The sequence below is a fragment of the Mandrillus leucophaeus genome, unplaced genomic scaffold, assembly GCF_000951045.1.
Source record: "Mandrillus leucophaeus isolate KB7577 unplaced genomic scaffold, Mleu.le_1.0 Scaffold158, whole genome shotgun sequence".
NCBI classification, from domain to species: domain Eukaryota; kingdom Metazoa; phylum Chordata; class Mammalia; order Primates; family Cercopithecidae; genus Mandrillus; species Mandrillus leucophaeus.
This window is the reverse complement of record NW_012101565.1, coordinates 165370-187468: the sequence shown is the minus strand read 5'-3', so window position 1 is coordinate 187468 and position 22099 is coordinate 165370. Positions and strand designations below refer to the sequence as shown.

General features: G+C 58.1%; 2 protein-coding genes across 3 annotated transcripts in view; both read left to right on the top strand.

Moving 5' to 3' along the window:
- The window catches only part of LYNX1 (Ly6/neurotoxin 1), a 12023-nt gene extending 5337 nt beyond the window's left edge, over nucleotides 1-6686 (top strand). The window contains exons 1-3 of one of the 2 annotated variants that reach the window (XM_011975620.1): nucleotides 2396-2447; nucleotides 5878-5982; nucleotides 6280-6682. In XM_011975620.1, the coding sequence (XP_011831010.1) occupies nucleotides 2396-2447; nucleotides 5878-5982; nucleotides 6280-6416 (294 nt within the window). In that variant the 3' untranslated portion in view covers nucleotides 6417-6682. Of the gene's footprint in view, nucleotides 1-2395; nucleotides 2448-5877; nucleotides 5983-6279 lie in introns of those variants that run through there. The other variant, XM_011975614.1, reaches the window with a different exon arrangement.
- Nucleotides 6687-17013: 10327 nt separating this feature from the next.
- LYPD2 (LY6/PLAUR domain containing 2) lies at nucleotides 17014-19185 on the top strand. Its single transcript, XM_011975613.1, has 3 exons — nucleotides 17014-17164; nucleotides 18271-18390; nucleotides 18892-19185. The coding sequence occupies exons 1-3, from the start codon at nucleotides 17107-17109 to the stop codon at nucleotides 19095-19097; spliced, it is 384 nt and encodes a 127-aa protein (XP_011831003.1). The 5' UTR covers nucleotides 17014-17106; the 3' UTR covers nucleotides 19098-19185.
- Nucleotides 19186-22099: the final 2914 nt, after the last annotated feature.

Genomic DNA, 22099 nt, shown 5'->3' with positions numbered 1-22099 from the left:
GGCTCGGGCACCCCAGGATGTTATACATTCTGGGAACTGGACAGGAGCGGCTGCTTGGGCGGGCTCGGGCACCCCAGGATGTTATACATTCTGGGAACTGGACAGGAGCGGCTGCTTGGGCGGGCTCGGGCATCCTAGGAACATTCTGGGAACTGGAATCAGCCACTAAAGAAATTGTAGCTGTAGGCGGTGACCCTGGGGTGGGACCTGGGGACATGGCCGGGTCAGCATAGGGACACCTGGCTCCAGCAGAGGCTCTGGTCTGTCCTGGGGTCTTTGGGGCCAGGGCTGCGGCCCTGGGCAGGCTTCCTCCAGGCGGAGGTCCTGGGGAAGTGGGGGAGCCAGGCCGGCGGCCGCCTCCCCCACTGTGTAGCCTCTAATTTGTCATCTCCCATGAAGGCGATTTGGTTCATAATTCTGAAACTCTGAAGAAAGTCGAAAGAAGCAGAGAGGCCCTCGGTGGATACGCCGAGCTTTTCTGCCGGTGCTTTGTCCCACTACTCTGGGTGGCCTGTGCTCCTCTTTAAGCCTCCGTTCGCGGGGAGGGCCTGAATCTGCCAGCTCCTCTCAGGATCTCCTTCTCTCTGGGCCCTCCCCAGCCTTAAGGAGCCTCCCAGACAGAAGGGTGGACAGAGCCACCTGGGCAGCCCAAGAGACACGCGGGAGTCCTCCTGTGGACAGCCCTGCCAGCTTCCGCCCAGCCCCAAGCTTCATTTGCATCTTGAGGAGTAAGGGGTGGTGAAATGGGAATGCTGGTCTGACTCAGCTGGTCGTGGGCATAAGTGCCGGCTGGATGGATGGCATCTCTTCCTCCTGTCTTATGTCCTGGGGTCCAGGTGCTTCCCAGGGCCATGCCCCTGCTGCTATTGCTTGCCCTAACCCTCACCCTAACCAGGACATAGACTTCCACCCGCAGGCCACTCTCTCCCTGGCCCACCATGTACCCAGCACCCAGGAGAGCTCCAGTGTTGTCTCACCAAGCCATGAATAAATCAACAGATTCACGTTGTCTGTGCTTCTCTCCAGCCCCACTGCCTTGGCCTGAGCTCAGGCCTCGCATTTCCAGCCTGGCTGGGCTGGCACTCCGGGCTTCATGCAGCCACACTCCCGTCTACCCTACCTGGTCCAGGCCCTGGGCTTTTCTTGCCTCCAGGCCTGACCTGTCCTTGGAGCCAGGCACAGGGAGGGAGACAGGCAGGGCTCCTGGGGCTTGCTGAGAATTGCCCCCAGTTCCGTGGGAGAGAGGCCAGCACCCCCGAGGGGCAGACAAGCCCCTGGGGAAGGCTGGGGGTGCAGAGTAAGGGAGGCGAGAACCCCCCAGGACCCCATCCCACCATCTCTGATTTCTCAGGCTACCTGGTTCCTGACCAGCTTCTCGACTGCCCCAGGAAGGAGGACCTGCATCTGCCAGCCCCTCTCTCAGGATCTCCCTCCTCCTGGGCTCACCTCCCAGCCATAAGGAGCCCCCTAGACAGAGGGGTGGACAGAAGCCATGTGGGCAGCCCAAGAGACACACAGGGGTCCCCGGGTTGGCAAGGCTAACTGGTTACGGACAGGTCCTTTGGGGCCCCAGCCCCTCACCAGCCTTTGGAGGAACAGCCGATGGCTCCCGCTCTCCAGGGTGTCCCTTCTGGGCTCTTACCTTATCCTTGGGGCCCCTTTTAGTACCAAGGGCCTTTCTGTCCCCCGACTCCTGTGCACAGATCCTGGAGCATCAGTCACAGCGTGACAATGGCCGTGGTTCCTTGTTCGGATGACAGACGACGGAGAGGCAGCTCACAGCCACGCTCCCTCTGCGCTCTCCCAGTCCTGGGGGGGTCAGGATGGGAAAGTTCTGACTTCTTTGGAGGAGGTCTTGTCATCGAACTCACTCTAGGGTGGGAGTACGGGTGAAGACCTCTGGCTTACACCCAGCCCTGAGCTTCATGTGCATTTTGAGGTGTAAGGGGTGGGCTGGGTGCTGGTGCCTGAGGCCCTCCCTCCTTCCCACCAGACCTTCCTTCCCAGCCGCTGAGGGAGACTGGCCTGTGGCCGTCGCCTGCCTGGTGCCAGGCCTTCCTTCCCAGCTGCTGAGGGAGAGTGGCCTGTGGCCGTCGCCTGCCTGTTGCCAGGCCATTTTATGGGATCCTCAGTCCGGTCAACCAGGGCTGTCCTGCTTTACCGACAAGAGAGATCGTTCATGAGATTACACAGGCCCGCCTGGAGGCCTAACCAGCAAGCTTTGGGGCCAGGTTGGCCCCTATCGCCTGGACCCCAGCCCGGCTCCTTGGCTGAGCCCAGCTGCCCGGTGACTCAGACCCACAGAGTCTGCTGAGCGGGCGAGGGCCAGGGCGGGGTGCCAGCAGGTATAAGGCAGCCGGCCAGGGTGCTGACAGCCCGACCTCACCAGGAGAACATGCAGTTCCACACTGGGCTCCTGCTGGCCGCCGTCCTGAGCCTACAGCTGGGTGAGTCCAGGGGCTGGGGCCACCTCCTGCTCAGGGCCCCCATCGCTCTAGCCCAGCCGCTGTCCCTCCAGCCCTGGGCTGTGACTGCCCACCTCAGGAGAACCCATTCCTGTCCCCCACCATCTGCCAGGTGCAGCTTTTCCTCCGAAAGCCTCCTGCGATCCTGCAGGCCCATCCAGCTCAGCCCCAGCCCACACACTGACCCCCACACTGACCCCCCAACTTCTCAGGGCGCACAGCCCTTGGCTCAAACCCCCTCTTCCTCTCCCCAACCCCCAGACCTCTCCAGTCCATAGTGAGGCTCCTCACACACGCACCTTTGTGTGCGCGCATACACACACTCTGAATTTGCGCCCCCCAGCCCTCTTGGGCCTGGCCTCCCAACTGGCTTGTCTCCTGAGGCCACCCTCCCCGGACTCCCTCCTCCCTCTTGCCTGGGAAAACCAAGTCCCTCTGCTCTCCCATCCCCAGTCCCTGCTCCCGGGTCCTCTCCTCTGCTCCCTGCTTCCCTGGGTGATTTTACCCACTGCCCATCCCCCAATCCTCACCCCCCCCCATAGTGCCCACGTCTGCTACAGCTGGCCCTGTCCCCCCAGCTTCAGGCCCCTTGGCCCAGGGCCTTCCTGAGGGCTCCAAGGGTATGACTTCTCTAGCACAGCCATGCACACCTGGCCTTGGCATCCCCCAGCAGAGCCTGAGCATCTTCTCTTGGCAGGGCATCTCCACTCCCATCCCGAGACCTGAACAAAACCAACTGGCCCCTTGATCTGCCGGCCGCCCCCACCTCCAAGCCCAAGCAGCCCAGCCCCCCAGGGGCCAAGCCTCTGCGTCCCTGGCTGTGGGTTGGATGACCTGGGTATCCCCTGCCTCCCAGGCCCTGAATGAGCAGGTGGTGGAGCATCCGTGAGTCCCTGGCGCTGGCTCAGGTGTCTCTTACACCCCTCCAGCCTCCATCCCCAGGGGCACCCTCCTGGCCTGTAAGCGGCTGAGCCGCTGACCCTGAGGACTGCCCCAGGGTCATGAGGGCAGACCAGCTCTGTGATGAAGGTCTGAGACACACAGGGGCTTGGGAGGGTGGGCATGTGTAGGGGGCAGGCAGGAGCTGGTTCCATGCCACCCTTGGGCACCCATATCCTCACCTCTTCCTTCTGGTGCCCCAGCCTCCTGCCCATCTTCCCTGCTACCCCCCACCCCAGGCAGCTGTGACAGCCAAGGGGAGCTTCAAGCCACTTTGGTGGGAAGGGGCAGAGAGGGGCTTGGAGGCAGCTGCCACCACCTTTCTTTTTTGAAGGTGGGGTCTCAGCTTGCTCTCCGGGGCTGGTAGAGGGGCCAAAGCTGATGGTAGGGGCCTGCCCTGGCCGGAACTTCCCGTCTGTGTCACCTTCTCTGTGGTGTCTCGATGGAGGATTCCACCCACAGAGCCTAGGGGTGACCAGAGGACTCTGGCCAGTGGCAGGGGCCTGGTGTGCACTGAGGTCTGAGGTCAGCTCCATGCTGGTGCGTGCAGAGCCATGCTGTCAGGAACCCGGGCTTGGAGCTGGCGCTGACCAGGGCTGACTCCAGCCCTTCTCCACCTTTGGCAACAGTGAGGCAGGGGCAGCCCAGCAGACACGGGACAAGGCAGGCATGGCTTCCAGTGTCCTGAGGTTGGGCTGCCTGGGGCACAGTTCAAGAGGAAGCCAGGGCCTGTGCCTAGTGCCTGTGACAGAGCAGCCCTCACATCCTTATGGTCACACCATTGGCCCTGTCACCCTGCAGGCTCCTATGCAGAGAGAGCAGACCGGGGGCCAGCAGGTGTTAGGGACTCTGTTTACCCAGTCTTGGGTGTGTGAACCTAGGGTGAGGACAGGGAGGGAGGGAGTTTGAGGCTGAGAAATGGACGGAGGCGGTCAGGAAGGAGAGGACAGAGTCAGGGATGAAGAGGGGCAGAGACCAGGCAGGGAAGCCGTTGGGGAGTGCCCAGGAGTGCTAGTGGGCCTTGGGAGTGGAGCAGTGCCCAAAGCAGAGAGCAGGACTGCTGGGCAGAGACACAGCAGCACTGGTGGAAGAACATAGTGTCTCCTGAGCACGGGCCATCCTCCTGGATAAAGCAAGGCAGAGCTCACTGCTCCCTGCTGCTGCTTGGGCGCTGCCACTGTAGCGGGATATTTTAAGGAATTAGAGAGACCGAGGGGTTGAGGAGGATATTTATTATTTAGGTGCAATGGCCCAATCGGATTAATAGCCAAAGGACTGAGTCCTGAACAAAGAGTTAAGTTACCTTTTAAGCATTTCGTGGGGTGGGGAGAGATCTCTGCAGGGTGAAGCATGTTACAGAAGCGAGAAACAAAGACAGTTATTCAATTAATTGAGACATGCATTACATCATTTCTTACTTTTCAAGGAAAAACATGTTTTACGACTTGACTTTATCTGTCTGTGACCTTGCAACTGCACAGCTAGAGAAACAGGGTCTTCCCAATGCCTGGGAAAGGGAGAGATAAGGCTCACCAGCCACAGACAAACAGGCAGTTAAGTTTTAAAGGACTCCAGTTCTTTCTTTTCCTCAGGGGGAATTGGGTTTTCTTACATACAACTGAGTTTCTGTTTACACGTTCTTTTTTTTTTTTGAGATGGAATCTTTCTCTGTCGCCCGGGCTAGAGTGCAGTGGTGCGATCTCGGCTCACTGCAACCTCTGCCTCCCAGGTTCAAGCAATTCTCCTGCCTCAGTCTCCTGAGTAGCTGGGATTACAGGCACATGCCACCACGCCCAGCTAATTTTTTTGTATTTTTAGTAGAGATGGGGTTTCACCATATTGGTCAGGCTGGTCTTGGACTTCTGACCTCAAGTGATCCACCCACCTTGGCCTCCCAAAGTGCTGGGATTACAGGCGTAAGCCACCACGCCTGGACTACACATTCTTTAATTTCTTTTAATTCCTGTTCTACCACGTCCTGGTTGCCCTTGCCCTGGGCTCCCTGTGGAGGCAGGAACAGCCCCATCATCTCAGCCACCAGAATCCAGTCCCAGGGGTCTAAAGGGTACCACTCAGTACCCAGAGGGAAAAGGGGGCATGGCCAGAAAGAGCGTCTCAGGGCCCCTCTACCTCCCCAACACCCCCCACCCAGGGACCCCAAACAGCCAGGCTGCTGTACCCTCACTCCCCTGGGACATCACACCACAAGCCAGGGCTGTCCGGCCCCACCCTTGCCCAGGGCTCCTTCCTAGGCAAGGATGCAACCAGCTGGCTCCAGCTGCAGGGCTGCCAGGTACCCTAAGATGAGGGACAGGGGCCCAGTTCCCAGGAGGACTGGATCACAGGGTTGGGAGACTGGCCACTGAGAAGGGGCATGGGCTGCTGGGTGGAGTTGAGTGGGCACCGTCACTGCAGAAGGTGGCCCACACCTGCCTCCCGTCCATTTGTGTCCTGTCTGTCCCCATGCCGGCAGCTGCAGCCCAAGCCTTGTGGTGTCACCAGTGCACGGGCTTCGGAGGGTGCTCCCGTGGATCCAGATGCCCAAGGGACTCCACTCACTGCGTCACTACTGCCACCCGTGAGTGAGGGGGCCAGCGGTGGGCTGGCCATGCCCTTCTTGCCCAGGTGGGAAGATGTGGGCTCAGAGGGGGACAGAGCCTGATCCAGGCACCCAGTAAGTCAGAAGCATAGGGGAGAGTGTCCACCAGCAATGCCAGGGAAGGGTATGAGCAAAGGGCCACGTCTGCCCCCAGGAGTGCCCGCATGCTTCATGTACCTGGGGCGTCTGACCCTCAGCTCAGTGGCAGATGGGGCAGCACGGTCTGGGCAAACCAGAGGCTCAGGGAGCTCCATGGTTTCTCTCATGCCCACTCAGGGGTCCTCAGCAACATCGAGAACTTGCCTCTGGTCACCAAGATGTGCCACACGGGCTGCCCCGATATCCCCAGCCTGGGCCTGGGCCCCTACGTATCCATTGCTTGCTGCCAGACCAGCCTCTGCAACCATGACTGACGACTGCCCTCCCCCAGGCCCCCGGACACTCAACCCCCACAGCCCTCATGGCCTGGCGCCAGGGCTCACGGCCGCCCCTCCCTCGAGCCTGGCCAGCCCACATCTCCCGGCCTCTGCAGCCACCATCCAGCATCACTTGTCCTCGGGAAGTCCTGTGTGGAGTCTTGTCTAAATCTGCGCTGTCCAAGCCTGGGGCCCGTCGTGCCTGCCACCCCTTCAGTTCCCAACCTCCCCCAAATAAAATATGATTGGATCATGTGGCACAAGCTATCCAGTGGGAGTGGAGCCCCGCCATCCTGGGCTTGGGGGTAGAGGGGAGTAGATTTGGGAATGCCTCGCTACCTCACCCCAGGCTAAACCCTACTACCCCACCCCCACCTGCCCTTATCACGGAACAGGCCCTCCCACCTCCAGCCAACTGTCAGGCCTGAAGGGCACAGGGGCCCAGGCCCCCTGGGCAGTTGCTGTTCCTGAAGTAGCCAGAGTGGGAGTTGGGGCTGGGGCACACGAGGAGACCCCCACCCCAGAGCGGGAGTTGGGAAGCCTCAGAGAAAGGACGTCCCGGCTGAGACATGGAGGCTGTGCGGGGTGGAGGAAGGGAGGAGGGGCCCTTGGCAAAGACGGCTGCCGCAGGCCTTCTGGAATAGGGAGAGGGGTGAGGCAGGCTGTAGCTTCCTCACCCTCGCCCTCATACACACCCCTGGGCCAGTGGCCCGGCCTGCCCCTCTCTAGGAAACCCCCAGTTCTGGCAGGGAACACTACCTCCAGCTCCTCTGGGCCACTGGGTACCCAGCATGCAGGGCAGGGTGCTGGGGAGAGATGCTGGGAGTGGGATGAATCAGACTGAGGTGATGGGCAGCTGTGGCCGCCCAGCTCGGGGTGGACGTGGGAAACTAGGTGAGCGATGTTTGTGGAAGTTGATCACTCGCTAGGCAAACATGGCGTCATGGCTGAGCTTCAGGCTGGAAGGTTGAATGAGACCCCCACATAAGCCTGGCACTCCCCTCGGAGAGGCTGAGGCGAGTCCACATCTGCAGGTCCCCCCCACTGAGTTAGCACCTGCCGAGAAACACACCGTCGGTCCCTTTCCTTGGCCTTTCTTGTTCTCACCTTCGCAAAGTTCTCGTGAAGAATCAGCTCAGGAGAAAGCTGATGCAATTGTCAAGCTGCTCCACAGGAGGGGGTGTCCCAGGCAGGGCCTCCGGACATTCAGGTGCCAGGACAACTTTCAGAGTAGCCCCAGGCACAGAAGGAGATGCAAACGGGGTGCGCTGGAGATACCCAGATAAGCTCAAGAATTGAGGTGACAATGGAGTGTTTCTCAGATCTGCGGGGGAGGGACAGGGCGCCCCACAGCCACCGTGGAGCACTGCAGCGTGGAGCACTGCTGCGAGAGGTAAGGCTGGATCCTCACCTCTCTTGTTAAAGCCAAAGGCATTCCAACTGAATCAGAGGTTTCAATATAAAAAGAAGAGGTTTTTAAATGCTAGACAATTCAGAATAGAAAAACAAGACACATTCCTGAAGGGACTGGACACAGAGTTGCTGTAAACACTGTAATTCCACTCCTGGGCCAACTTCCACCCCTAGACATGGCCCAAGAGGAGTAAACAGGCGTCCACACAAAAGCCTGTGCACAAACATTCGCAGCGGCGTTATTCACAGCAGGCAAAAGGCAGGAAAAACCCAAATACCCATCAACTGATGGACGGATCAACAGAGATGACAGACCCGTACCAGAGGATGTTATTCAGCCACATAAAGGAATGAAGCCCTGACCCACGTCAAAACACGGGGAGCCTTGAAAATACGGGGGAGCCTTGAAAACAAACACGACGCTGAGTGAGACAGCAGCCGTGCACAACAGGCCAAGCAGTGTACAATTCTATTTCTCAGAAGTAGCCAGAATAGGGAGCTCTATAGAGAGGGAAAGGAGATGAGTGGTTACCAGAGGGTGGCAGGGATTATTAAGAAATAGGGAAAGGCCAGGCACGGTGGCTCACGCCTGTAATCCCAGCACTTTGGGAGGCCAAGGAGGGTGGATCACCTGAGGTCAGGAGTTCGAGACCAGCCTGGGCAACATGGCGAGACCCCGTTTCTACTAAAAATACAAAAATTAGCCAGGTGTGGTGGCACATCCCTGTAATCCCAGCTACTTGGGAGGCTGAGGCACGAGAATCACTTGAACCAGGGAGGCGGAGGTTGCAGTGAGCTAAGATCATGCCACTGCACTCCAGCCTGGGCAACAGAGCGAGACTCCATCTTAAAAAACAAACAAACAAACAAAAAGAAATAGGGAAGAGCCAGAGTACTTTTCCTGCTCTCACACAATACAGTACTTCACCCCGTCACCAAAGTGTGTGTGTATTTCTCTCCACTAGCAACCAAGCCACACTGCAGTGGACACCGTCTGGGTGTCCTCCATTCAATTCCGACGCCATTCCCATGGAGGTCGCGTCAGATCCCACAGGTGGAGGGCTCAGTCCCACGTGATGAGCTCCACTTCCGATGCCAGTCACAAGCCCCAGGTGTGGCCTGTGCTTCTGACCGACCTGCCATGAATCAGGGTTCCCACGACCCCCTCCTCGGGTTTGATGACTTGCTGGAGCAGCTCACAGGACTCAGGGACGCACTGACCAGCGTTTACCCATTGATGGCACAGGCTGTGACGAAGGTGCGGATGCACAGCAGGTGGAAGAGACACGCGGGGCAGGCACGGGGAGGGGCGCGGAGCTCTCAGGCCCTCCTAGCGGCACCCCCAGGCACCTGCGCACGCTCTGCTGTCGGAAGCTCCCTGAACCCTGTCCTTTTGGGGAATTACGGAGGCTTCATTACATAGGCATGATGGATTAAACTACCGGCCACTGATGAACCCAACCTGCCGCCCCCTCCTCTCGCCTGAAGGCTGGGGGTGGGGCTGAAGTCCCAGCTCTCTAATCCTGTGGGTCCCCATCCTGAAGCTCCCTGGGGACCCCCAGTCACCAGTCCTCTCATTAGCGTACAAAAGATGCCCTTGCCACTCCAGGGATTCCCAGGGTTTTAAGAGCTGTATGTCAGGAAACCAAAATATCCATCTCACACTCTCACAAAATAAGCATCTCACGTCCTCACAGGAATGAAGCAGCGAGAGCGCTAAAGCGTTCAGGGTTTATTTTCAAGATGATGAAAGTGTGTAAAACTGTGAATACACTAAAAACCACTGAATTACACACTTTAAATGGGTGGATTGTGTAGTATGTGAAGTATATTCAATAAAGCTGTTAAAAAAATTTTTTAAAGAAAAGACACAAAACCAGAATTGGGATTCATAAATACTATCTAAAAATCTAAAATAAAATAAAATAAAACAAAATAAACAAACTGAAAGACAAGAAAAACAAGGACATATTTGCCACGCATGTAACATATGACGATTCCCTCCACACACAATGTCCACGAAAAGAGTCAAACTGTAAAATATGTGAAGACATTTATTCTGAGCCAGATATGAAGGGCCATAGCCCATGACACAGCCCTCAGGAGACCTGAGAACATGTGCTCAAGGTGACTGGGGCACAGTCTAGTTTTAGGGAGACTGAAGACCTCAATAAAATACATGGAAGAGGTACATTGGCTCCATTCGGAAAGGCGGGACAACTCCGGGGGATGAGGCTGGGGGGGGGTGGCACGGGAGGCGGGAGTCCAGGATTTAGGCAGATTTAAAAATTTTCTGATTGGCAATTGGTTGAAAGAGTTAAGATTATCTAAAGACCTGAAATCAATAGAAAGGAATGTGTGGATTATAAGGGGTGTGGAGACCAGGGTTTTATCATCAGAGGAAGCCTCCAGGTAGCAGGCTTCCGAGCCAATAGATGGTAAATGTTTCTCATCAGACTGAAGGTCTGTGTGGATGTTAACACTGGTCAGCTTTCCCTGAATTCCAAGAGGGAGGAGGGATGATGAGGCTGTCCAACCCTTTCCCATCATGGTCCGAACCAGTTTTTCAGGTTCACTTCGGAATACCCTAGCCGAGAAGAGGGTCCATTCAGATGGTTGGGGACGGGGGCTTAGAATTTTACATCCCCAAAGAGCAACAGATATGAGCAGCCTGTTCAGAGAAAAAGCCATTCAAGTGGCCAAGCCAAGGAGAAGAAATTCAACCGTACTTAGAATCAGAGAGGTGCCAAGCAGTATTGTAAACCCCCGGGCAGGAGAGCAACCTGGCCACGTGGCGAGAAAGGACACGGACCAACCTCTGTGCTGTCACAGATGCAGCCCTTGCAGGACAAATCAGCCCTGTCCAGGAAACTTCAAAATGCCACTAGCACTTTGTTGAATGCTGGCTCCCTAAAATGTCACCAAAAACCCAAGGACAGGTCACCCCAGCTCCCTCCAGCACTCCTGGGATTTGAGTCTGATTTGAGGTAGGTCTTCCTAGGTGGGGGTTCAGTTAGGGTTGGGCCAGGACTCGGAAAAAGTAGTTTAGAATTTTGAGGCCATGGGTTCTGAGTCTGGAGGTGTCCCCCAACGGTTTCTATTGAAGAGTCAATAAGCCTTTTGGAAAGATCCTCAATAAATGATAGCTATTTGCTGCTTTATCTTCCTAGAAGCGTGAAGCTCAGGAATGAAGACGCAGGGTGGAAAGTTGTGGTCTAGGCCTGGCACCATGTCTCACTCCTGTAATCCCAGCACTTCGGGAGGCCAAGGTGGGCAGATCACTTGAGGTCATGAGTTCAAGACCAGCCTGGCCAACATGGTGAAACTCCATCTCTACTAAAAAACACAAAAATTAGCCAGGCGTGCTGGCATGCGCCTATAATCCCAGCTGCTCAGGAGGCTGAGGCAGGAGAATCACTTGAACTCAGGAGGGAGAGGTTGCAATGAGCCGAGATAGCACCATTGTACTCCAGCCTGAGTGACAGAAGGAGATTCTGTCAAAAAAAAGGGAAGGGGAGGGGAGGAGATGGGAGGGGATCGTGGTCCCATGAACAGTGGGCCCTGTGGGTGGAGTTGGCTCCGGTTCTCAGTGTGAACAAGCCCCACTGCTCCCCACTGCTCCTAACAGGGTAGGGGGCAAAGAACGTGCACAGGCACATGTTCCCTGCAGTTTTCCCATCATGAAGCTAACCTGTGCATGCAGAGGGTGGCACTGGAGGGCACATCCCTTCTGGAAGGACACAGGATACCTCCTTCCAACGTACAATCCTTGGTGCTATTTGTGCCTCCACTTCCTTTTCAACATAGTAACATTGGTTTAGGAGCCATTGGTCTGCCCTGCTGGAGCCCCTCAGGGGGGGTGCCCGGGAAAGCCAGAGCCCAGGTGGGGCAGCCCTTGAGACTCCCAGGAGGAGACCACCCTGAGGGCAGGCTGTGCGGGAGGCTCACTGGGCCCTGGAGCTGCCGTGGCAGAGAGAGCTCTTCTGGGTTCTGGGTGAGGGTGGGTGTTGCCAACATAAATTGGGAGGGACCGTGCAGGGGACAAGGCCACAGAGGGGAACAGTGCCAGCTCCTACAGGGCTCTGCGTGTCAGACTCAGGATTGTGTCTCCTGCCCACTCAGCACCTCTAAACCTGACTCCTTCCAGCCAGCCCCCAGGCCTCGCTGGAAGCTGCCAGCCCTCCCTGAGCCTTGCTGGCATCTAGCCTGGAAGGGTGCCCCAGGCCTGAACTTTTGACACTTCCTTTTCCCGGTCCACCCAGGAAGCTGCTCAAATAGAGGAATTCCTCTTTTGGAGGCAAAAAAAGAAATGAGGCCGTCCCATACGAGTGTGATCAGAAACTGCCCTGCCCCAGGCTTGGCCACAGCCTCCCACGTGGGGCCTGGGGACTCCTGCCCCAAAGCAGAGGACAGGGCAGGGGTGAGAGGATGGAGGAGAAGCCACCAAGAGCAGAGCAGGTGGGGCTGTGTACAGGCAGGGCATCCCTGGGTGCAGGGGAGAGGCCCCCAGTGCTGCCCCTGTGGCACCTCACTGTGGCTTGGGGCCAGCGGGGAGCCCAGCCTGTGTTGGTAGAAGGCCCTGGCTTCCACCCACAACCATGCCAGGACACTGCCTGGCGCTGCAGGGGCTGGAAAACCACAGCTCCCTTTCCCAGGGGCCCTGGAGCCTAGGGGCGACCTCTATTTCCTGAATGTGGAAGGCAGGAATCCAGGCAAGGCACCTACTTCTCAGCTGGCCACACGGGGTCCTGGCTCATGGGGCTTCCTGGCCACAGGCCACCTGGCAAAGGTATACATATGCACAGGCCCCGCCCACCACCTCCCTGATGAGCAGTGGCTCCACCCACCGCCTCCCTGATGAGCAGTGGCTCCGCCCACCGCCTCCCTGATGAGCAGTGGCTCCGCCCACCGCCTCCCTGATGAGCAGTGGGCATGGGGTCTCATTCCAGGAGTCTTTCTTCAAGGCCCATTGAGAGCCATCAGAAGACATTACTTGCAAGTGACCCTTGAGGGTCAGATTCTGGAGCTGGTCATCCAACCTCTGAGGATCCCATCAGCCGAGAAGATGAGCAGCAACAAATCAGCTTCCAAATCCCTCCCCTGGGATGAGGTGGCCATGGAAGGTGAGGCTTTGGGGACAGTTGCACTTCATCATAAAGGCAAGAAGGGGGAAGGCAAGAGCAGAGGCCAGAAGCCACCTCCAGTGAACCTCAGCACTTGCAGAGAGAATGACAAAGTTGGGGGTTTTACTGTTTGGTGCAAGATGCAGCCAGGGACGGAATATGTCTGCTAGTGGCAGAAAAGGAAGACAGAGACTGAAGCCGGAGGAGGATGCAGTGTGCGTGGCTGACTGGCAGGCAGAGGGGTCACCTAAGGAGGACTGGAGGCCCTAGGGCAGAGAGTAGCCTCCGCAGATGCCAGCAAGGAAACAGGGACATCAGCCCTGTGACCTCAAGGACGCGGATTCTGCCAGTGCCTGAGTGAGCCTGGATGAAGATTCCTTCTGGAACCTCCAGGTTGGAGTCCAGCCCCACCACACCTTGACTGTGGCCTGTGGGACCCTGAGCAGAGAGCCCAGCTGAACCCACGTGACAAGAAAGACCGTAGCTAAAAATGAGTGTTGTTTTAAGCCACTACGTGTAGGGTGATTTGCCACCCAGCAATAGACGCTAGTGCAGCTTGAGGCTCTGACGAAACTGGTGGCCACGTTGAATGGGCCCACATGGCCGGGAGCTGAGGGCGGCCTCTACTAACAGACAGTGAGGAACAGAATTTGGCCAACTCCACACCAGTTTAGAAGCAGGTCCTCCCCAAGCTGAGCCTTGAGATGATTATGGCTCAGCCAAAGCCTGCACTGAAGCCTGGGAGTGACCCAGCAGCAACATGAAGCCATGCCCAGACTCTGAAACAGAAACAGTGATGCAGTAAGTGTGGGCAGCCACAGGATACTGACTGACCGCAGGGCGTGAGCAGACACAGAACACTGGGTACTGATGGGACACCAGATGACCATGGACAGACCCTGGGTAGCACGGGACATGGCAGACCATGGCACCTGAGCTCCCATCCCACCCTGGGTACCATCCGACCCACTGACCTGTCAGCAGAAACTGCCAGGGACCAGAGTGTGGCCTCTCTTCACTGCTGCCCTCCCCCACCAGAGTGCCTCTAGGAGACAGACTTGAATCTTCACCCCGGCCCATGGAGAGGGATCTGGAGAAGGTCCTGGAGAAAGGCCTCACAGCAGGGGTCCAGTGTGCCCAGAAAAGAGGCAGTGGTGTGGGAGCAGGTGCAAGGGCCCCATCTGATCCCTGGATCACAGTTCAGGGGTAATTTCTTGAAGTCAGCAGCTCCAGTGGCAGCCTGACAATTCCTCAGTTTAGTGGCAGCATTACTGTGGGTGGAGGTCATCCCTGGAGGCTGTCTCTGGTCACACATTGAGCCCTGATCCTAGTTACACACTGATCCCAATCCAAGTCACAAGCTGAACTCTGACATTTGTCACATGCTGAGCCCTGCTCCCAATCACACACTAAGCCTTGATCCTGGTCACAAGCTGAGCCCTGACATTTGTTACATGCTGAGCCCTGCTCCTAATCACACACTGAGCCCTGATCCTAGTCACAAACTGAGCTCTGACATTTGTTACATGCTAAGCCCTGCTCCTGATCACACACTGAGCCTTGATCTTAGTCACAAGCTGAGTTCTGACATTTGTTACATGCTGAGCCCTGCTCCTGATCCTGATTACAAACTCAGCCCTGGCATTTGTTATGTGCTGAGCCCTGTTCCTGATCACACATTGAGCCCTGATCCTGAATACAAGCTGAGCTCTGACATTTGTTACATGCTGAGCCCTGCTCCTGATCACACACTGAGCCCTGATCCTCACAAGTTGAGCCCTGACATTTGTTACATGCTGAGCCCTGCTCCTGATCACACACTGAGCCCTGATCCTAGCCACAAGCTGAGCTCTGACATTTGTTACATGCTGAGCCCTGCTCCTGATCACACACTGAGCCCTGATCTTAGTCACAAGGTGAGCCTTCCTCCTGATCACACATTGACTCTGATCCTGGTCATGTGCTGAGCTCTGACATTTGTAATATGCTGAGCCCTGATCTTAATAATACACTGATCCTGGATTCTGGTCACACACTGAGCCCTGACCCAGAAGTTCCTAGTGGAACTGAGGAGGGAAGGGTGTGGTCTTCTCGAAACACAGTCCTCCCAAACAAAGCCAGCCCAGACCCTGGCTAGGCCACATTTTTCCACACCCCAATCAGGCAGCTGCAACTTTGCAGAAAGGCTTAGCCTGGATCTCTCCATTGGGGGTCAGGCAGAAATTCTAGGAGGAGCTGGATGCCTGGGGGCCAGGCGTGTGTTCTGGGTAGAAGGCACAGGTGGGGCCCCTGGGTCTGAGGACAGGAAGGAACTGGGCCATGCCATGTCAGAGGAATTGGGTCAGGCCTCAAGAGGAACCCCGGGTGTGTAGGGTGGGGTGTCTAATCCAGTTAGCTGCACCCAGCATCAATGGCCAATTGCAGCGTGGCTGAGTGGCACCGTGCAAAACCAGACAGGCTTGCTGCTGTTAGGCCTTCACCCAGCCCTGGCTGGGCGGCCTTGCCTAAGTCAATTACTTCTCAGAGCCATAGTTCCCTTATGCAAAATAAATGCATTAGCACTGTGCACTTCTGGAGCTGCAGTGAGGAAAAGTGAGATCCACTAGGCTAAGTCTCTGACACAAGTGGGGCACTAGGGAATCCTGGGTGCCCCGCTCACCACCCCTGCACACTCCGCCCCCACCTAGTGCTCAGGGAGACACAGGCTCTCTCAGTCGCTGGGGCAAAGACCAGATCCCAAACAGAGCTGATCCAGCAGGAAAACCCAGGGACCCCAAAAGGGCCATGGCAAGGAGGGGGTGCGGGCAGGTGAGTGCAGTCTACCAAAGACAGAATTTCAACCAATGGGGCAGGAGAAGGAAGGGCATTCCTGGCAGTGGGAACAGCAGGAGCGAAGACCAGGAGTGGGTGGGATTTAGGCGCTCAGGCTGAAGAGCTTCAGTGTGAGTCTCGGCATAGCTGACATCATGGCCTTGATGGCCAGGGCCCAGGAAGACGCAGGCTGCTTGTCATGCATCCGTCCCCCCACCCCCACACGCTACACACTGGCAGCAGCAGGACTGGGAGCAGGAGGTGGCAGGATCACAGACCAGACACAACCTGGGGAGGCTGGTGCAGGCACTCTGGGGGGATGTCCGTAGGGGGAGCGGGGAGCTGAGCTGGAGATGGCCTGAGTCATCCCAACCCAAAGTCACTGTCCCCTGTCTGAGCCCGGGGCAAGGAACTTTCCCTCAGTTTCCTTACCTGCAAGCAGGCGGTAAGCCCTGCCTGAGGGCAGCCTTATCGGAAGGTTAGAGATGAAGGTGTCCAGCTGGCAGGTGGCTGGGGGCATGGGATTAGCGCCCCCAAGGGACCCCAGCTCCTCCCCACCCCACTCTCCATCCAGGACCTTCTCTGCTGACCCAGTAGTTTTTGGCGTTTGTCTCCTTAAGCCTCTGAGCAAACCGTGTAGCTGACTGTCTGGGTGGCAGTTCAGTCCCAGGCCCCCAGTACCCAGCCTGACCACCCAAAGGAGCTGGGAGGTGGGACCAAGGTCCTCCTGGGAAGATTCCAGCCCAGAATCTGGGAAGATCCAGCACACGGATCTGCCCTGGAACATAGATGACCTGAGGCAGGAAGGATCCCTGAGGAGCCAGCAGCAGAGAGTGGCCCCACCCTTCCCTGTCCCCTTCCAGGCCGTCTGGGGGGGTCCCTGGGCTGCCTGGAGTGAGTCAGTGGGGGCTGTCCTGGATGGAGGGGAGTGAGGAGAAGAGTTGAGTCATAGGGTGTGTAGGAGTCAAGGAGGGTCCCCACAAAGGGAAGGGGTGGCAGCCCCAGGCCACGGCGGCAGAGGCGGGGAGCTGGAGGGGTCAGGAAGGGGCCGGGAGGGGACCCGCCTGTTACTGGAGGAATGAGGAAGAGACAGGGAGGGTCCCAGGTGGGTGGGGTGGGCCTAGAGGGCCAGGCTGGGAGTGGGAGGAGCAGCCTGGAAAGATAGGGAGCCCCTGGAGGCGGGCCTGGGGCGGGGTCTTCACATCTCCACCCTCGGGAAACTTGATCCCACTAATCCGCTCAGCGGACCGGTCTGTCGGCCACCTCACTTGGTGTCCGCTGTACCCCGCCGGGCAGGAGCACTCCCACTAGGGTGAGAGCACGGAGGAGTGGGCCGGACCATGAGGGGGACGCGGCTGGCGCTCCTGGCGCTGGTGCTGGCTGCCTGCGGAGAGCTCGGTGAGGCGTGGGACCCACAGGGGAGCTGCGGCAGAGGGAGATGCCACCCACTGACATTCGCACACTGTTCCTGGGGAGGGCACCCCAGGAAGGGGCCTCAGAGGCAGGAGAAGCCAGAGGAGCGGGGCCGGGGTGTGGCCCACCCCTCGCCATAAGGAGAGGAGGGTGGAGATGGAGAGAGGGGCGGGCGGTGAGGGGGCGGGAGCCTAATGAGGGTGAGCAGAGGGTGGCCTTCGAGGTAGGCGGGGGGCAGCCAGCCACATCCCTGGGCACCAGCCTGGGTGTCGCACTTTATGGGGGGCTATGGGCACCCGAAGGGCCTTGAGCAGGGGAAGGAAGGGGACCCCAGGGAGGCTTTGAGGCTGGGGTGGCAGTAGGGATGGAGACGAGTGGGAAAACCAGACCCACGGGGTGGGGTGACTCCCTCACATGGGGCCTGAAACAACCATCGGGGCAATGTCCTGGACTCAACCAGAAGCAGCTGGGCCCAGAGACCCCTGGAGGATGGCTCTGCCCATTTCCCAGAAACAGGTGCACCAGAGGGGGCAGAGGCCCCGCTGGGTCCCCAAAGTGGGGACGGAGGAGTCAGGCCTAGCTGTGCAGCTGGCTGCCCCAGCCAGCATGGGGACCCAGATGCAGACCGGACGTAGCCTGGTCCACCCTGCATTCCATGGGCCTCCTGGCCGGATCCCTTAACCCCCACAGCAGCACTTCCCTGATGGGGAAACTGAGAGGGTAACCTGCTCCCAGCTACGCCCCCACCTGAGGCTTCCTGCCTGAGGTGCCTCTTGCTGTGAAGATGCCAGGGCTTCAGTCCCCCTGAGTCTCCCAAACGTTTCCAAAGGGACTTGGCTTGACCCCACCCAGGCCTTGCCGGCTGGATCCCCGCCCCCAGCAGCTGACTCTGACTCTGGGATGCAGGGTCCCGAGGTGGAGCCCGGCCTGTCCCCAACCCCAGGCTCCTGGTATTGTTCCTGAGTTTTGGCCGGTGGGCACCTTGACCCTGGCCAGTGTCACTCCCCTTCAGACCTGGGCTTCCAGGACAAACTGTCTCTGGGCTTGGGAGGGGTGAAGCCTGCCTGACAGCCCTTGTCCCTTCTCCCCAGCGCCGGCCCTGCACTGCTACGTCTGTCTGGAGCCCACAGGAGTGTCCGACTGCAACACCATCGCCACCTGTACCATGAATGAAACCATGTGCAAGACAACACTCTACTCCCGGGAGATAGGTCAGTGGGCACGGAAGGCGGGCAGAGCTGGGTGCCCGGTCAGAGCCACCTCCAGCCCAGTCACCACCAGCCAGCTTGGCCCCAGTGCACAGCCACCACCTCACCCATCTCCAAAAATGGCTTTCTGCCTGAGCTAGGCCTCCCTCTGCCCTCCCCTTTCTTCCTCTCTCCCTCCTGGCTTTCAGTGGGAACACATCTGCAACCTCGTTTTGGGGGGACTGGGGAAGGTGGGCACACTTACAGACTTTGGTTTCACAGTCACCTCAGGGTGGGAACTGCCCCATCAGGTCGGGTGCAGAATGCCAGGTGTGTGCCTGGCACATGGTAGACACCCGGACAACACCAGTGGGAGGAAAGAGGAAGAGGAGGGCACTGGGCCAGGAGGGATGGAAACCCGGGTGGGTGACCCCAGAGTGAGGCCTGCATGAGGTGGTGCTGGCAGGGACCAGGGCTTGGAGGCAGTAACCAGCCCTGATGGCTGACTCTTCCCGCACCCCACAGTGTACCCCTTCCAGGGGGACTCCACAGTGACCAAGTCCTGCGCCAGCAAGTGTGAGCCCTCGGATGTGGATGGCATCGGCCAGACCCGGCCCGTGTCCTGCTGCAACACTGAGCTGTGCAATGTAGATGGGGCACCTGCTCTAAACAGCCCTCACTGCCTGGCCGGGGCCCTCACGCTTCTCCCACTCCTGAACCTCCGACTCTAGAGTCCCCCCCAACCCCCATGGCGCTGCGCCAGCCGGCCCTGTGCGGCCCAGCCCCGAATGCCTTGAAGAAGTGCCCCCTGCACCAGGACTCCTGAGTCTCCTTGCTGGGCACAGACCTGCCTTCCAGGGCAGAGAAAGGGGCCCCGAGCTGCATCTCTAACCCTGTCTATGTCCCCATTCCTGTTTGTCTGTCTCTCTTCCTGCCTTCCTGTGATGTTAAGCTCTATCCCATCGTGAGAACAGCCACTGGGCCTGGGACCCCCACAAACCATGCAGATCTCTGCTCTCAGGGGATGTGGGGGCCTGACCAGGGTGGGGCAGGAGCTGAGACCCATGGGCAAGGGAGCACCACATCTACCAGCGTAAAGTCAGGGCCGGCTCCTGGAGGAGGGGGCATTAGGGCCAGGCCTTGAATGACGGAGAGATCTGGCAGGCCTTGAGGAGGGCAAGGCATTGTCAGGTGACAGGAAGGTCAAGGCAGTGACCAGGATCTGGGGTTGTCCCCTGGAGCACCCCACTACCCACCTCCCCAGCCTAAGCAGGGCCTTGCCCCAAGGCTGATGGTGGAGGCTGCTTTGAGGAGGAGGCCATGGGCCAGATCCCAGTGAGTCCACTGCCTGCCTCTCCGGGCTCACCCCACATGTCCACTTCATATTCCTGCCCTCACTTAGCTCTGCTCCCAGGGGTCAGGTGCCCAGGGGGCCAGATGCCCAGGGCAGCACAAGTTCTGGTGCAGAAGGGGCCTTCATTTCACCTTGGCCCTAGGACAGTGCCCCAGTCCTCCAGGCAACTCACCAGGGAGTCCTCTGCCCCAGAGGCCTCCAGGCTGAGACTCCCCATGATCACAGGCAGGGACACGCATGCGCACACATGCACGTGGTCCTAGACCCATGATCACAGGCCGGGACACGCATGCACACACATGCACGTGGTCCTAGACCCATGATCACAGGCCGGGACATGCATGCACACACATGCACGTGGTCCTAGAAACACACAAGGAACTCAAGGACATGAGGAAGGACAGGACCCAGTGGTCCTACTACCCAGCGCCGGCCCCTCCCAAGGGCTGCCCAAGGGAGGTGGTGGCAGGAGATGGGCCCCAGCCTGGACAGAAGAGAAGAATGTTCACCCTGGAACCTGCCCCTCCCCTTGGACCCTGCAGACCCCCACTGAGCCTACCCACCTCACCCTCCCTGCTCCAGGAGCTGCTTCTGGGCCCCTGGGTGTCACCCTCCTGGGACTAGACCTGTAGTCCACAGTGGGCGCTATGGTCCAGGGCCTGCTCCCAGGGGCCGGGCCCCCACAGCCCAGTGAGTCCCACCACCTGGAACACAGTGACCATCGGTCAGAGACGCCTTGGGGGTAGAATGAGGGCAGCCTCCTGGAGAGGAAGGGGCCTGGGAGACTAGGAACATTCTAGTGCTGTCTTGGATGCCGCATCCAGGCTGTGACCCTGAGCTCTGATTTTGTCAAGAAGGAGACACGCTCTCAGCCATCAAACATGTCACAGCTCTCAGCTGGCTTTTCTCAAGACTCTCACAAAGTGGCCTCAAAGCCTAGTCTAAGACTCTATTTACACACACACACAGACACACACACATACACACACACACACACACACACACCCTACAGAGACTGGGAACAAGGCCTATCTGTGATCAGAGATCAGGACTCAGCCTGGAATCAGGATCGGGGCTTAGTCTTTGGCCAGTGATCAGGGCTCAGTCTGTAACCAGTGCCAAGCCTTGATCTATGATTGATGTCCTGGCTCCGTGTGTGAGCCTGTGGCTCAGCCACAGAGTATGACTCAGTCAAGGGCCAAGGATCGGGATTCGATCTCTAACCAGGATCCAGGCTCAGTGTGTGATTGTGTGATCAGGAAAAGGCTTCAGTCAATGATAGGGGAAGAGGCTCAGTTAAGGCCCAAGCACAGGCTGTGAATGAGGCCCATTCCAAGCCTTAGAGCCCTATCTTTGACCTTAACCTCACCGTCCACGATGCCACCTTTTGGGTGCCTGTCCCTGAGATTCCCCATGACCCAAGTCCTTCAACCAGGCTTACTCCTCAGCTTGCCAGTGGGGTAGGAGGGGCTTATAGTGAGGTGCCAGGGCAGGGACCCAGGGCCCCACCAGTGCAGTGCCCTGGGCAGTTTCACAGCCTGTAGGAATGAGCAGGGCAGGGCATGGTTTGATGGGAAAAGGAAGAGCCAGTGGTTCCAGATTTTGGTTAGAAGAGGAGCCAGGAGCAGGCAGGGGAGGGGAGGAGTTGAACCCAGTGTCTGGTGGTGCAGGCCACTCCCACCCCTGGCGGGCTGATGGAGTGGGCTCTGCTCCTCTCTAGGACCTGCCAGTTCCAGCACCCTCTGCCCCGGCCCCATCACATCTGGCCCTGAAATCAGAGGAATGATGAGACCACCTTGCCAGCCGTCCTTTTTTCTCTCCTACTCCTGACCTTCCCAAGGCCACCTGCTGTGACCTTCCAGAACAGGACGAACACCTGCCTCACTTCCTCAGGGAGCAGGGCTCAGCCCACCCCGGGCAGGGATGTCTGGATCTCAAATGCAGACAAGAGAGCCAGGACAAAGCTGGAACTCAGCACTAACCTTCAAGAGGACAAAGTACCCTCAGGACCTCAGTCATCACCTCCCATATCTTGGCATTAGCAATTCCCCCACCGCACTGCCAGGACATCTTCCTCAGCCTCAGCCCTGTGCTCGCTGTCATCATGCCATCTAAGCCACCAGTCAGTGTCCCTGGGTAGCTACTGCAGCCACCTCCAGCTCCTTGCCTCCCCCTTTCTATTCTAACCATTGTTAAATCAGCAGCCAAAGCTGAGAGCTCACTCAGTGCCTGTCTATGCAAAAAACCCCAATCCTGGCCGGGCGCGGTGGCTCTTGCCTGTAATCCCAGCACTTTGGAGGCCGAGGTGGGCGGATCATGAGGTCAGGATATCAAGACCATCCTGGCTAACGTGGTGAAACCCCGTCTCTACTAAAAATA

Excerpts from the sequence above, each read along its gene's own strand:
- LYPD2 (XM_011975613.1), top strand. The coding sequence starts at position 17,107 with ATGAGGGGGACGCGGCTGGCGCTCCTGGCGCTGGTGCTGGCTGCCTGC. Across the intron at positions 17,165-18,270 it reads GGCTGCCTGCGGAGAGCTCG|CGCCGGCCCTGCACTGCTAC; the intron begins GTGAGGCGTGGG and ends CCTTCTCCCCAG. Across the intron at positions 18,391-18,891 it reads ACTCTACTCCCGGGAGATAG|TGTACCCCTTCCAGGGGGAC; the intron begins GTCAGTGGGCAC and ends CGCACCCCACAG.